The sequence below is a fragment of the Octodon degus genome, unplaced genomic scaffold (assembly GCF_000260255.1).
Source record: "Octodon degus isolate 3935 unplaced genomic scaffold, OctDeg1.0 scaffold00076, whole genome shotgun sequence".
Lineage (NCBI taxonomy): Eukaryota > Metazoa > Chordata > Mammalia > Rodentia > Octodontidae > Octodon > Octodon degus.
The window spans coordinates 6,254,864-6,269,841 of NW_004524652.1; the positions used below are offsets into that span (position 1 = coordinate 6,254,864).

The following is a 14,978-nucleotide window of genomic DNA, read 5'->3' on the forward strand; positions in this document are numbered from 1 at the left end:
CAGCCTCTGCTGCTCCAGGGGCTGTGGCACTCACCCTTCCCAGCCCCACAGTTTCTGTCTGTGGCTCAGCCCAACTCCCTCTGCTTCTGGTCTAGCTTTTGTCTTGCCTGCCCCTGCACCCAGTTTCTGGGAGCAGTGTCACTAGGGTGATATGCTCAAGGCATGCAGGGCCACATGTACACAGCTCAATGTGTGACCCCTCTACCTAGCAGTGCTGTTCGACAGTGAGGTGAGTTCACAGGTTTTCTCCATCCTGTCTGAGGGTGAATCAGGTGTGTCCAGCATGTCCAGAGAGACAGTACAGAGGTAGCCAAGTGACATTCAGTCAGGAACAGGGACAGCTGGGAACAGGTTTGCTTGTGGGCTGTGGGCAAACATGCCAGGAATCCAAACGTTTTGTTGCAGGCCTTGTGGACAGCTGCATTTCCTTGGCTGTTTATTTCCCACTGTGCTGCTCACAGCTGGCAAGAGGCCTTCCTCTGCACTAGCCATCCTGTAAGGCTGTGGACACAGGTACAGCTAGCGCCATGCCTAGGCTGCATTGGTGTTAGGTTTAAAGAGAAGCAGCTGGCTTGTCTGGCAGACCTCCACCGAGGGCTGCTGCCAGGGTTGGCTGCCCGCGAACAGGCTGAGGAGCTTGGCCAGGACCCTGGACAGCTCTGCAGGCCTCTACTTGCAGAGGTTTCTGGCCCACTGTCTTTCTCTCTTACCCAGCCCTAGGGAAGCCCAGCCTGTCTGTGCTGACTGAGGTCTCAGAAGAAGCCACCACAGCGCTGCTTGTAGGACTGGTTGGCAGGGACCAGGGTGGCTTCGTGTATGGGCAGCGAGCTGGATGATCTGAGAACAGCCTGCTCCCGTGGGGCATGATTGAGCTGCACCTATGCCGGGCAAGCTGCCTCCTCCATCACCATGTCCCGGGGCCCCCAGGGTCAGCCTGAGGAGGGCTGTCCACCTTCTGAGTGACCCTGGGGACTAGACTCCATTGGTTCATTCCACCATTCTTGCCTAACACCTACAGCACAAAGGCCCAAAGCGCTGCGTGGGGATGCACACTCGAAAGCCAGTACTGTGACACTGGCCACTGGAATATCCACCCTGTCCATCTCCCTGAGTGACCATGGCCTTATATCACCACCACCCTGTGAGGACAGCAGTCCAGGTCCCCTGAGCCTGAGACGTGCTATCTGCTTAGGTCCTCATGACAACCTGAAGTGTTGTCAGTGGTATTCTCTCCCCTTACAGATAAGATGTCAAGGAGCTCAGAAATGTCAAGGAAGTTGTCTATGGGTGTTCATCTGGTGCTGAAGCCATTTTGTCTGGAGCAGTTACTGTCTGCCTCTTTACCTAGCCACCCCAGCTCTTACCTCCTCTGAGTCAGCTATGCCAGGTTAGGGCAGAGATGCCCTCCACCCCTCTCACCTCTTCCTCAACCCCCAGGACCCAGCACTCACATACACATAAAAGTCAAGGTCACTTGCAGGTGGCCAGGCCAGGTAGGGAGTAGCCTTTCTGCAGAGTCATGCGCTGGGGAGGGGCCTGGAGACTGAAGGCTTGTGGAGGTGGAGGTGGTGAGGACACTGAGGGGACAGGAGGGGACCAGCAGGTGGCATTCCTGTTTACCCCGCAGACAGGCTGGTGCTTAGTCCCAGAGACCACATTGGTGCTTGCCCAGGTGGCTGACTCACGCACCCCGATTCAGGTCCCCCTACAACCTCAGACCATGACCTCATTTGAAACTAGGGTCTTTGCATATGTATTTAGATAAGGATATTGAGATAAGATCATCCTAGATACAGTGTGGCCCCCAATTACAGGGCTGCTGTCCCTATAAGAGGAGGAGAGGACAGAGAGACAATGGAGACAGAGATTGGAGAGATGCAGCCTCAAGCCATGGGCCACCAAGGAGGGCTGGGAGGCATGAAAAGCGCCCCCCAAGCCTCTGGAGGGAGCTGCTGCGATGGGCGTGCTGGGTCTGCCTGAGTGGGCAGGGGGCTTTTACATACTCCCCTGATTTCCTGTGACCCAGGGTGGAAGGCCTCCTGGGTGGAAGCCAGCCCCTGCCCTGGCTTCTTCCCCACTCCTTCTGCACCCCATCTTGACCTTCAGAGACTCCTGCAGGGACCCTGGCCCTCTGGGCTGCACATTTCCCCTCTGAGCTTCCTGGCACTTCAAGTATAGTCACTCCCTGGTGTCATAGCAAAGAACCACAACCTAGGTGACTTTAAAAAAAAAAAATACACATGTGTTCCTACAATTTAAGAGGGCTTGGGGCTGGGGGAATGGCTCAATAGAATAAGCGCTTCCCTGGCAAGCGCAAGGGCCTGAATTCAATCCCTGGTTCCAAAAAAAAAAAAAAAAAAAAAAAAAAATCAACAATTTAAGAGGCCAAGGTCAAGAATTAAATTCTTACAATTTAAGAGGAGTTGCAGGGCAGCACTCCCTCCATAGGCTCTTGGGCCAGGAGCCTTCCTGTAACCTCCACCTTCTAGTGGCTCCGACCGTTTCTTGGCTTATGACAGCATCAAGCCACTCACACTTCAGAGACTATTTCCAAACATCGCACTCTGAGGTTCTAGGTGGACACGAATTTGAGGAGATGGGGACCTTTTTCCTCTAAGCCATGGTTTGGGCAGATGGGTAGCTCCATTTCTACCTATAGTTTTAGAAACTGAGATGAAAGAGAGGTGACTAGTCCAGGCTGAGAGGAAGCTGGCCAGAGTTTAGTCAAGAACCCATTTATCCATTTATCTCTTCAGCGGGTATTTACCAGACTCCTGCACACACTGGGAGCTTTCCCTGAGGCAGCTGGTTCTGTGCGGTTGAGTGAGGGGGCACAGCTCTGCCCATTTAGAACTATGCGACCTGGACAAGTCCCCATCTGTTGCAGCCCCCACCTGCTCAGTGGGTTGCAGTGGTTCCACCTTTTGCTTGAGGGGAAGGTATAGAGCCGGAGCGTAGAAACTGTCCAGTCTGGTCCACAGCCCAGCTGTTTGGAAAAGGAAGGGCCACACATCTTTTGACCCTATCCATGACCTCAAAAAAGACCTGAAGGAGGCTGTCACCCTGGGCCCGTCTTTGCACCCCAGTAGTGAGGCAGCGTGTTGGGAATACCCATGTGCGCGTGCATCTGTGTACAAAGGTGTGTACCTTAGGATTGGGTAACCAGTGGGTATGTCACACAGCACATAATTTCTGTTCAGGAAGTTGACCAAAGATGGCCTTGGTGGTGTTGCCATGGAAGCCATAGAAACAGAAGCTGGCCTTGAAGTCACCATGATCTCCACATGAGGTTTTTCTGCCTCAGCAGAAAGCTGACCTTTTGGATACTGGAAAGGACCTTTGTGGTAGAGACTTGTAGAGGTGACCCATGTCATCTCTGTCACATAGTCATCAAGTCTTTGCATACTCCCCACATTTGATCTTTCTTAAATCTTATTAAGAGGAAGGTTTTGTTTGCTCGGGTTTGTACAGCTGTTTGCGATGTAAGTCACGCACCGCATGATCCACCCCGGTAACGCATCCGGGCCGGTGGCTGCTAACGTGTTCACAGAGCTGTGCCGCTGCTGCCACCGGGGATGTTTGAACAGTTGAGTCTCCCCGAAGGAGGCACGCTGCCCGGTCCTCACCCTGGCCTGGCCAGCCACCACCTTGCTTTCAGTCCCTGGGTTTGTGTGCTCTGCCCATTTCAGTGGAGTCACACGCCATGTGCCCTTCTACGTCTGATTTCTGTCACTTAACAAGTACATTGTAGCAAGTGTCAGAACTGGGTTCCTCTTTGCAGCTGAACCATCTTCTGTTCTTGGACTACACATTTCTTTATTCATTTATCCATGTACGGACTTTTGTATTGTTTTTACCGTTTGGCTACTATGACAAGATATGTTGGTATAGATATGTTTTCCTTTTTAGGAAGTATATATTTACGAGTGGAATTGCTAGGTCATATAGTTTGATTGATTGATTGATTGATCAACTGATTATTCTGAGTACTGAACCCAGGGAGTACTAAGTCACATCCTCAGTGCTTCTCATTTTTTATTTTAAGACAAGCTCTTGTTAATAAGGCTGGCCTCCAATTTGTGATCCTCTCATCTTAGCCTCCAAGTAGCTGGGATAACAGTTTCATCTATACCATGCCTGATGGGTTAACTTTTTGAGCAGCCATATTTTCCACAGCACTCTGCCACTGCGCGTTCCCTCCAGCAACTGCGAGAGCTCCAGTTTCTCCCTGTCAGCGCTTGCTGTCGCCTTCCTAGTCATCACAGTGCTTATGGAGTCCTACAGCTCCTGGTGGGCTGGGTTTGCGTTTCTCTAATGACAGTGATGTTGAACATCTTTTTCAGTGCCAATAGGCCATTTGCTGTTGAGTTGTAGGCGATCTCTATGTATTTTGGGTACAAGTTCCTAGCACCAGACGTATTAGATGAAAATCTTCTCCCATTTTGTAGGTTGTCTTTTTCTTCTTTTTAAATACCCTTGGAGACAGAAGCCTGTCATGTGGAGCATGGCTGTAATCCCAGTACTTGGGAGGCTGAGGCAGGAGGATTATTGTGAGTTCAAGGCCAGCCTCAGCTGCAAAGTAAACTCAAGGCCAGCCTGAACTGCCTGGGGAAACCCTCTCCCAAAAGACAAAAAGAAAAGAAGAGAAGAGAAGAGAAGAGAAGAGAAGAGAAGAGAAGAGAAGAGAAAGAGAGAGAGAGAGAGAGAGAGAGAGAGAGAGAAAAGAAAGAGAAAAGTTGTTAATTTTTATGAAGTCCGGTTTATTCTGGACAAGGTGGCGCTTCCCTTTGGAGTGGGGTGAGGGGTGGGGGCTGCAGTGGCCTGGCCTTCTGCCCAGGGGCCTGGAGACCTCTGCCCATTTTCCCCTTGACTGTCCCACTGCATCCCAGTCTTATATACAGAGAAAGACTGTGCTTCGTGACGCAGACTCAGTGGGCTCTGTCAGTGACACAGTCCAGTGCACGGCCCTGGGCCTGGTGACGGGACTCTTGTGGGTGCCAGCCACCTGCCCCAGCCCCTGGCCCCACAGGCTCCTGGAAAGCGAGAGCCTGTGTGCCACCTACCCACGAGGCTCATGCACAGAGTGCACAGTCACCGCCACCCTCTCCTGCCCGAACACAGGCAGGCCTGAGGACAGTCACAAGACTGCATGTGCTCAGTGTGTGGGGGCACCCTCAAATGAACACATCTCACCGTGGTTTCAACTGCATTTTCCTAAAGACTAATGAGGAAGTGATGGGGAACTTCTTCTTTTTTTTTGGTAGTACTAGGAATTGAACCCAGGGCCTTCATATTGAGTTACATTCCCAAGCTTTTATTTGGTCTTTCTTTCTTTCTTTCTTTCTTTCTTTCTTTCTTTCTTTCTTCCTTTCTTTCAAGACAGGGTCTTGCTATACAGATCAAGCTGGTCTTAAAGTTACTATATAGCTCAGGCTGGCCTTGAACTCACGGAGATCCTCCTGCTTCAGCCTCCCAAGTGCTGGGATACAGGCCACCATACCAGCCCCCCGGCCCTTTACTTTTTATTTTTGACACAGTGTCTCATTAAAACATAATAATAATAATAATAATAATAATAATAATAATAGCAACAACAATAAATATGTGGCTTATATCTAGGCTTTCAATCTTATAGTTAGTGCATGTCTCGGTTACTTTTCTCTCATTACTGGGGCAAAATATCCAACATCCAAAAGTAAGGAAGGAGAGGTTTATTTAGCTCACAGTTAGTGGAGGTTTCAGTCCGTACACATCTGGCTCCAAAGCAGAGTGGCACATGGAAGAGGGCAGCAGTTCATAGCAGCAGAAAACAGAGAAGAGCAAAGGAAGGAGCCAAAACTTTTGCAAGCCTCTTTCTCTCCCTTATATTGTGTGCAGCTTATCTGCCCCAGGGCAAGCAGCACTCACACCCATAATCCCAGCATTGGATCCCGAATTAATCACAAACTCTAGCAGCCACCCCAATGACTGCATGAGGCGTTAGGGGCACGACTAGACACAAACCATAACAGTGCACAAGGTTTTTTAAATTTCTTTAGCTAAATTTATATCTAAGTAGTTATTCTTTCAGATCCTATCAAGTTTGTGTGTTGGTTTTGTATCCTGCAACTCTGCTGAGTTCTTTTATTAGGTCTAAGATATTTGGGGAGATTATTTAGGATTTTCTGTATAAAGAGTTTACCATCAGGAAAATAATTCATTTAGAATTTGGCAAGATTTTGTTTAGATTTTGCCATTAGCAAACTGAGATCATTTGCTTCTTCCTTTCCAATGCGGATGCCGCTTCTCTTTCCACCTGAACACTGTGGCTGGACACCCCAGTATGGTGCTGCACCCTGTCCTGTTCCTGATTTGGGGAACACCTCAGTCCCAGGATAGGCAGGAGTTAGCATAGATGCTGTGTGTGCAGTGCTGGGACTCAGGCGGGAGCAGGGCCTGTGAGCTGGGTCCGGGAGTCCAAAAGCCCTCTCCCCATTCCACACCCACACCATCTCCTGAGCCCCTCTCTTGTGCAGTGCTCTGCACCCCCCCATCTTGGTTGCATTTGTCCCCACAGAAGAAGAGCCGTAACGAGACCTATGGTGAAGGCAGTGGTGTGGAGATCCTGGAAAACCGGCCCTACACAGATGGTCCCGGTGGCTCCGGGCAGTACACACACAAAGTGTACCACGTGGGCATGCACATTCCTGGCTGGTTCCGCTCCATCCTGCCCAAGGCAGCCCTGCGGGTGGTGGAGGAGTCCTGGAACGCCTACCCCTACACTCGAACCAGGTGCGTCCCCCCACTGCATGTGGTCTGTGGGCAGGAGGCTGGCACATAGATCCAGGGGCTAACCCACTACACTCCCAGGAAGCAGACTGTCCAGATGGGTACCCTGAACATTCAGGTAGTCACGCACAGGAGAGGGAAGGATGTCTCCCAGACTTCCGCACACATCAGGCCAGAGCTGTTGGATACCTCTTATCTGGGAAGATCTGGGGATTCCAAGCTCAACTTAGGCTCCCCTGAGCAGACAAGGACAGTCAGCCTGTTGAGAAAGAATGAGAACTGGAGTACACTAGGTGAACTGAAGGTCCCCTGCTCTCTGAGATTTTCAGCTGCTGTGACCACATTTTATTACATCCCACAAGGCTCTCCTTAGGGTTACCCCCCCAGCAAGGGATCTGTACTGTGTGCCCCCCAAAATTGCTAAGTTGAGTGGACAGTGGCTGTCCCCACCAGCCACCTGCTTACTGAGCAGACAGGGTAACCCAGAGCTTGCAGGAAGACCCGCAGAGAGCTCACCTTCAGCCCAGAGAGGGGCTGCCCCGCTGGTGCATCTGGCTCCTTGGCAGCTCCTGTGCCAGGAGTGGTGTGTCCTGCAGTGTGGATGCTTTCGCAGTACACCAGTACACCATTCATGGGTAGCTGCCAGATGTGGGGCTTCTAGAAATCCCATAGGAGCTTGGAGTCAGCTTCCTTCCCTGTTTCCTTCTCCTCAGACCACCCTTCCCCACCCTGGCCTGGCTGTTCTCAGCACAGGGTGACGGTGATGGGGCTGTTCTCAGGAGGTGGATGGTCCCATGGGTCTCACCCTGTCCCCCTTATCCTCTCCCTGCTTCACTCCCACCCTAGGGCGTCCACCAGCTAGGCTGCATTCCTGACGGCTACTCCTCTTTCCTGCAGGTTCACCTGCCCTTTTGTGGAGAAGTTCTCCATTGACATTGAAACCTTTTATAAAACCGATGCTGGGGACAGCCCTGATGTGTTCAGCCTGTCTCCTGTGGAAAAGAGCCAGCTGACAACAGGTGAGTAGGAGACGTCCCCTGCCTGATCCCATCTCCTGATGTGTGTGCCCCAAGTCCAAGGCCCTCTCCCAGATGGATCCTCCCTCCGAGGTGCACACGCATGCTGGATCATGTGCTCTTAGGAGGCATCTCCAGCTGACAGCCACACGAAGTGCTGTGAATGGCCAGAGCTGTGGCACAGGATAGACCTGTGTCCCTGATGGTAGTGGCCTCAACCTCCCCACCCCACCCCCCAGCTCATGTTGCTGTGCAGAAAGCAGGCCCCACCTGTTAAAACCTTTTTTTTTTCTTTTGGTACTGGGAATTAATCAAACACAGGAGCACCTCAGAGACATCCCCAGCCCTCTTAAATAACTGATTGATTGATTTTATTTATATTTTGAGACAAGGTCTTATTAAATTGCTGAAGCTGACCTCAAACTTGCAATCTTCCTGCCTCAGCCTCCCAAGTGTTGATTACAGGCATGCATCACCAGTTTGTCAACTCTTTTGGAAGAAAACCTGAAGACCAGGATTTTCATGTGCAATCTTTTTTTTTTTTTTTTTATGTAGAATCTTCTGATTCCTAAACTTTGGCAACTAATTAAAAATCTGGTTAACTAAACTTACATCATAAAGGCTGGCCAAATAGTTCAGCAGTTTAAAGTGCCTGCAAGCAGGTGTAGGGACCAGAAGTTTGATCCCTGGGCCTGCTATGCCAGCCCCACCCCCAGGGCATGCTGAGCCAGCAATTGAGACTGGGCGTGGTGGCAAGTGCTTGTAATCCCAGCTCTCAGAAGGCTGTAAACAGGCGCATCACTAGGAGTCTGATCTAGTAGTGAGACCCTAAACACCCTGTAGACCCTTCCCTAAAATATAAATAAATAAATAGATAAATAAACAAACTTATATCAGGGCTGGTGAGATAGCACAGCAGACTAAGTGCCTGCTGAACTAGCCACCTAGCCCAGGCATGGTGGCACATGCCTATCATCCTAGTGCTGGGGAGGCTGAAAATAGGAGGATTACTATGAGTTTGAGCTGCGTAGCAAGACCCTGTACAAAATGCATACATTAAAAAACAAAAACCCTTACATTAGTCAAATAAAACACCTCTGTGTGCACACAACTTTCCCATGTCCTCCACCCATGATGGGTTTAGGGGGTTTTGGTACTGGGAATTGAACTCAGGACCTCACGCTTGCCAGGCAGGCACAGCACCACTGAGCTGCATCCTGGGCCCAGCGCTTATGTCCGGCTGCATCCCTGTCACCTGCGTACACTGCAGCTACTGCCCTCCCCGTGTGAGGACCCCTCATGCTTTCCTGGGGACCCCCTCAGTCCAGCCCCGGTCCAACGAGGGTGTTCTTGGTTTCACAGCTCCATCCCCCCAGCTGAAACGCCACCTTTCCCAGGACACTTTCCCCACCCTCCTTCCGTGGAAACCTGCTCCCCAGCTCCTCCCCTCCCCTTGCCAGCTTGCCAGGCGCTGGGCTGTGCCCAGACTGGGGGTGACTTGGAAAGATGTGGGCCCTTGGCTAGGGAACCGCGCGGATGTCGTCCCCACCGCCAGCGCTGTCCTCTCCTTCGGTGTTGCCCCGAGCCCCCAAGGACCCGGGGGGATGCAGGGCCTGGGGCGGGGGGGTTGGCAGACACGGCCACTCCAGGGCGCCCCTGCAGACGTCATCGACATCGTCAAGGACCCCGTGCCCCCCAGCGAGTATAAGACGGAGGAGGACCCCAAGCTGTTCCAGTCGGCCAAGACCCGCCGGGGGCCGCTGTCTGAGAACTGGAGAGAGGAGTGCGCGGGGCGGCGGCTGCCCATCATGTGCGCCTACAAGCTGTGCAAGGTGGAGTTCCGCTACTGGGGCATGCAGTCCAAGATCGAGAGGTTCATCCACGACACTGGTGAGCGCCCGCCCGCCCCGCCCCGCCCCGCCCAGCCCCGCCTCGGGTTTCCGCCCCCTCGTGCTTCTCCACTGCTCTCCATTCTGAGAGGTGGCCGGAAGCTGTCCTGTCACACACACGTTTGTCTTGGCCCTCCTGATTCCGTGCGCACCACACCATTCCTGGAAGGAGAGATGTTCTTGACCTCATTTGTGTGTGACACTGCAGAGTTCACGCCCTGGTCGGCATGCAGCCTCTGGGGACAACATCCCTTTGTTCTTTCCGCTCAAGGAGGCCCCGGTTGGTTCCACACCCCACGCACAGCTCTGCCTCCTCCACTAGGGGGAGCCCGGGGGCAGAGTGGCTCAGGCACCGCCGTGTCTCCAGTCTGTGGAGGGGGTACCTGGGAAGGATGCCTAGGGCTCCATGCCTGGCCTGAAGCCCTGACCCCTGGGCAGAAGTCAGACCTGGCTAGGCCCAGCCCTGAGCTCATGGCCCGAGAGAGGCTCCGCAGACATCGCTGTGTGACTGCAAGCAAATGTGACAAGAGTACACCGTTGATCACAGGCTTCTCACTTGTTGTGTTGCCTCAGGCTGTCCCAGGAGGGTGGACAGTGACAGGCTATGTGTGGAGGGCACAGACCCAGCCCTGGACATAGACCAAAGCAAACATTGTCCACATGATCCGCATTGGTCAGTCTGTCCTCGAGTGAGGGGTCCTTACGCATAGCTGGGCCTGGGTGTGAGGGTGCCAATCAAGTGGTGGTGTATGACGGTGTCCCCAGCTGCGCCCCCAGGGCAGGATCCCAGTCACGTTGTCCGCTGGGCTACTTCCATGGCTGTGCGCCAGGGGCGGGAAGTAGCAGGAGGAGGAGTCACATCTCCAGGAGGGGAGCCAGTCTTTCTGTCTAACCCTGCAGAGCTTAGATTGGCCTAAATGACCTTCCATTCCCCAGGGCTTACCTGCTGAGACGCATGTACCCCCTTCTGAGGGCTAGGGCGGGGAGGACACATACTGGAGGCAGCCTGATTGTCAGGCAGGCCTGGTGCCGGCCTGGCCTCCGCCCTCCTGGGTGTCGTTCCCACCTTCTAAGGCAGGAGCAGCTGTCCTCATTCGGCAGGGGCCATGAGGACAAGACAGTATGTGAGTGAACTGGCTGAGGACCTCCCTTCCCACACCTCCAGGAATCTGAAGGCGGCGGCCTGTCTAGGGTCAGCCTAGCAGGCCCCCAGCAAATCCCCAGGGAGCAGTGATGCCTGGGCTCAGACCCTTCTGGACTGCAAAGGCCCCCAGCCACTGAGACAGCTTTGCCCTCAGAAAGGTGAAAGGTCTGCTGTGGGTCTGCCACATAGCAGCTCTTTCTCCTCCGTGCTGAGCCTCCCTCTCCCTGGCTGAGAAATGGATGTAGTCACAGCAGGCTTATAGGGCTGGTATTGGATAAGACCACAGGGCGCAGGACTGGGATGGGACGTGGCACACGGTCACATCCCACTGCTGGCGTGAGTTTTACCTGTCTCCATGGCTGCCTCACCCCAGATACAGTACCGTGTCCCAGTCCTTCCTTCCAGCACCCCCAAAAGAAGCCTTTCCCTATTCTCCCTCCTTACAGAAGCTCCATGAGGCCACTGCCCGGCCCAGAACCTGAGGCCACCCCAGGGCTTGGGAAGAGACACTAGCTAGAAAGGAAATTAATAGAATGCGGCATTCCAAAGAGAAATCCAAACAGAGCAGGCCCAATGCTCTGGAGTCCACACAAGTGTAAATGAGATCAAAACTCACCAAGAGAAGCAAGCAGCAGAAAAATACAGTGTGACACATTTATGCAAACTTCTATACTGGCCCAACCTCTCCAACACCTAGTGGAGAAAATACATTGTTTTTAGTCACTTTCTCGTTGAGACAAAACACTTGCTGCCCAAAGTTAAGGGAGCAAAGGTTCCCGCAGCTCACAGTTCAGAGGTTTCAGCCCCTTATCCTCTGGCTCCAGGGCAGGGTGGCATCTCAGAGGAGAAATGGTCCATGGCGGGTGAAGGTAGCAGAGCCACAGGGTCACACACAGCGCTTCCTATCCCTTACGTCTTATCCAGGCTACTTAGCGTGGGCAGCACTCACCCCCTTAGTCCTAGTGCCCCAATCCTAGCACGGCACCGTGAATCAATCCCAGCGTCACACGCTCTAGATCAGCCACCTATGAAAAAGCTGCAGACGTGAGCACGCAAGGCTTGGGGGCCGTCTGGACACAAGCTGTAACACATCTACATGCTACAGCCAGAAACAAAGCAAACAGCAAACACAGACGCCAGGGCAGACTCGCGTAGGTGGCAGGGAGGGTGTGCAGAGCGTCTCCTGAACTGCGACATTCTGCTCCTTCACCGGACAGTGTGTATGTTTTATTTCTTTTCAGTGTTTTCTTAAGCAGCTTCCATGAGGCTTAATTTAACATACCACATAGTTTGCCTAGGTGAGAAAGCAGTTAAGTCAGGCTGGGACACGTGTTTATAGTCCTGCCTGAGCTTCTGGGGGTCACCACGCTGGGGGCCTTGGTTCTCTTTCTCCATCATCCCCTCTCCCACACTGGCAAGGCCACCCCAACTGCTTTCCATCTCTAGTTTCTTTGTGATTCTTTATACCTCAACAAAGTTTACATTATTCTAGATGTGTAATATATTTATTCTTTTTTAGTGTTTCTTTGTTTTTTGTTGGGTTTCATTTTCTTGGGGGGGGGGCTTTTTTTGTTTTAATAAACCAGCGTCTGCAAGGAGAGTGCCGCGGGGGAAGCAGCTGGCGCGGGGCAGCATGCGGCTCGGGTGGAAGCTGCCTTATGTTAAAGTTGCTGTTGGGTTTCATTTTGTTGGTGCTGGGGACTGAACCCAGGGCTTTTGCACTGCACTACATCTTTAGCCATTTTCTTTTCTTTTTTTATGTATTTAGTACAGGGTCTACAGGTTCTATAGTGTCTCGCTATGTAGATTGGATCTGTAGTGATCCTCCTGTTTTCAGCCTCCCAAGCACTGGGAAATCAGGGACGTGCCACCACACCCCGTCTCAATCTCTGTCTCATTGTGCCCCAGGGGTGGGGGCTAGGCCAGCACAGCAAGCGTCGGATCGAACCCCAGCCGCTGCACTCTGCCTAAGCAGGCACTTTAGTCCACTGAGCTATCTGGCCGGGCCCTTCTTTAGCCATTTTCTTATTAACTTTTTTCATTTTGAGATAGTATCTTGCTAAGTTGGTAAGTTCCCCCAGGCTGGGCTCAAACTTCTCCTCCTGCCTTAGTTTTCCAGAGTGCCACAATGACAGGTGTGTGCACCACACCTAGGCCCTATCTCATCTGTGTATTATTTCTATTAAAAGCATTTTTAAAAAGAAGAGTAAGTCATTTTGCACTTGAATTTGATCCTCCATGGGTTTGAACAGGAAACTAGACCAGGGGCCAAGATTCTTGGGAAGTCTTCCTCCCAGGGAAGGCAGATATCACCACACATTCACTGTGGCTTCTGATCAGACGCATTACCCAGGAGGTCCCACCTCTGGAATTGGCAAATGAGTCTAGGAGTCAATTCCCAGTTTCATCCCAGGGAAACTGAGGCATGGCCACGCTGTGGCTGGAGATTGAGCCTGAGCCTGAGCCCCTGCCCATCTGCAGGCCTGCGTCGGGTGATGGTGCGGGCCCACCGGCAGGCCTGGTGCTGGCAGGACGAGTGGTACGGGCTGAGCATGGAGGACATCCGGGAACTCGAGAGGGAGGCGCAGCTCATGCTGTCCCGCAAGATGGCCCAATTCAACGAGGATGAGGCAGGCACAGAACTCACCAAGGACCCAGCCGACCAGGACCAGGCATCCGGGCCACCTCTGGAGCCCAGCAGTAACAACGGGGAGCCCCTGGTGGGACGAGGGCTGAAGAAGCAGTGGTCCACGTCCTCCAAGTCCTCCCGGTCGTCCAAGCGGGGAGGTGAGCTCCCCGGGGCTGCTGGGCCCTGGGCCTCTGCGGATGCCGCCTCCTCAGGGGCTGAGCAGAGCCAAGCTTGTCAGGCCCAGAATCCTCCTTTCTCCAGCTGTTCCCAGACTCAGCTGCAGGGCCAGGGGAGACAGGCTGTGACCCCGAGGGGCCTGAGGCAGCCAGTCAGGTGTCAGGTCCTGAGCTAGGGGATGCAGCCGAGAGGTTCTGCCCGGACACTTGTCTTTCCGCCTCCCTGCACCCTGTTGCACGCTCTGTCATGGCTGAGTTTAAGGGATTCACTCACGCTCGGACCCTGGCCCCTCTCACCTACCTTCTCCCTGGCGTGATTGCCCTGGGTCTGGTGAGAAGTAGAAGGGGTGCTTTAGAAAGAGCCAGAAGTATCTGCGGAGGTGAGCCGGCACACATCCCCCCGCACCGTTTCCCCACTCTCTGGCCAACCCTCCCAGTCCGAGGGCAGCCTAAGAGTGTTCACCGAACCTCCCCACTGGGCCAGCTCAGCAGCGCTAGGCCCTTCCCCGCAGGCAGGTGCTCAGCTGGGGTTTTGCCTTCCAGCCAGCCCTTCCCGCCACAGCATCTCAGAGTGGAGGATGCAGAGCATTGCCAGGGACTCTGACGAGAGCTCAGACGACGAGTTCTTCGATGCCCACGGTAGGCAGGTGCCTCCCTGCAGCAACTGGGGCCTCCTGGGGACGGTCTGGGAAAGGCGGCTATACTTGTGCTGAGCCAGGGGAAGCACGGGGCATCGGACTGGGCACAGAGGAGGGGAGGGTGTCACACAGGCTGGCTACCTTAAGTCTGGGTCTGTGCCCATCCTAACCAGAAGTCAGTGTGCTGCAGGCTGGGTAGAAGGCGGTACTTAAACCCCCAAAAAGACAGTTGCTTTTCTGTAGGTGAATTTATGAGAAGTAGAACTCACAGTGTTCTGAATTTCTGGGCCTACTTTCTTTTGTACATATGTCATTTTTCTTGATTAATACAACAGATGCCAATGAGATTAATGTGCGTCTAGTATCAGCACTTCAGAAAATGCAATAAGCAGAAATAATTGAGCTGCCCATTTCCCACTGCTCCTGAAGTAAGGCCAATCAGCGGGCCGCAGCTAGCCTCTCGCCTGTGCTGCGGATGCCAGTACAGACTGGAGCCAGGTGTGGCATGACACACAGGTCCCTTTGTAAGCTGCCAGAGGGTGGGCCCCGGTAACCACCTGTGCATAGCAGGCCTGGCAAAGTGGAGGTGCTGTCACCATACTTGGAGGGATGGAGCATCCCAAGGGGAACAAACTTGGGGAGTCAGCATCCAGGCGCAAGGGTGGCGCCTGGTCTTCTCTGGGGCCATATGGCCTTAGGCAGCCAATGAGCTCTGCAG

General features: G+C 53.2%; 1 protein-coding gene across 6 annotated transcripts in view; it reads left to right on the forward strand.

Annotated features, from left to right (window-relative positions):
* The window catches only part of Pitpnm2 (phosphatidylinositol transfer protein membrane associated 2), a 95,540-nt gene that overhangs the window by 65,705 nt on the left and 14,857 nt on the right, over nt 1–14,978 (forward strand). For all 6 annotated transcript variants that reach the window (XM_023720514.1, XM_023720516.1, XM_012515740.2 and 3 more), the window contains exons 3-7: nt 6,557–6,771; nt 7,666–7,787; nt 9,447–9,674; nt 13,299–13,604; nt 14,166–14,261. In XM_023720514.1, coding sequence (XP_023576282.1) covers nt 6,557–6,771; nt 7,666–7,787; nt 9,447–9,674; nt 13,299–13,604; nt 14,166–14,261 — 967 coding nt within the window. The remainder of the gene's footprint in view (nt 1–6,556; nt 6,772–7,665; nt 7,788–9,446; nt 9,675–13,298; nt 13,605–14,165; nt 14,262–14,978) is intronic.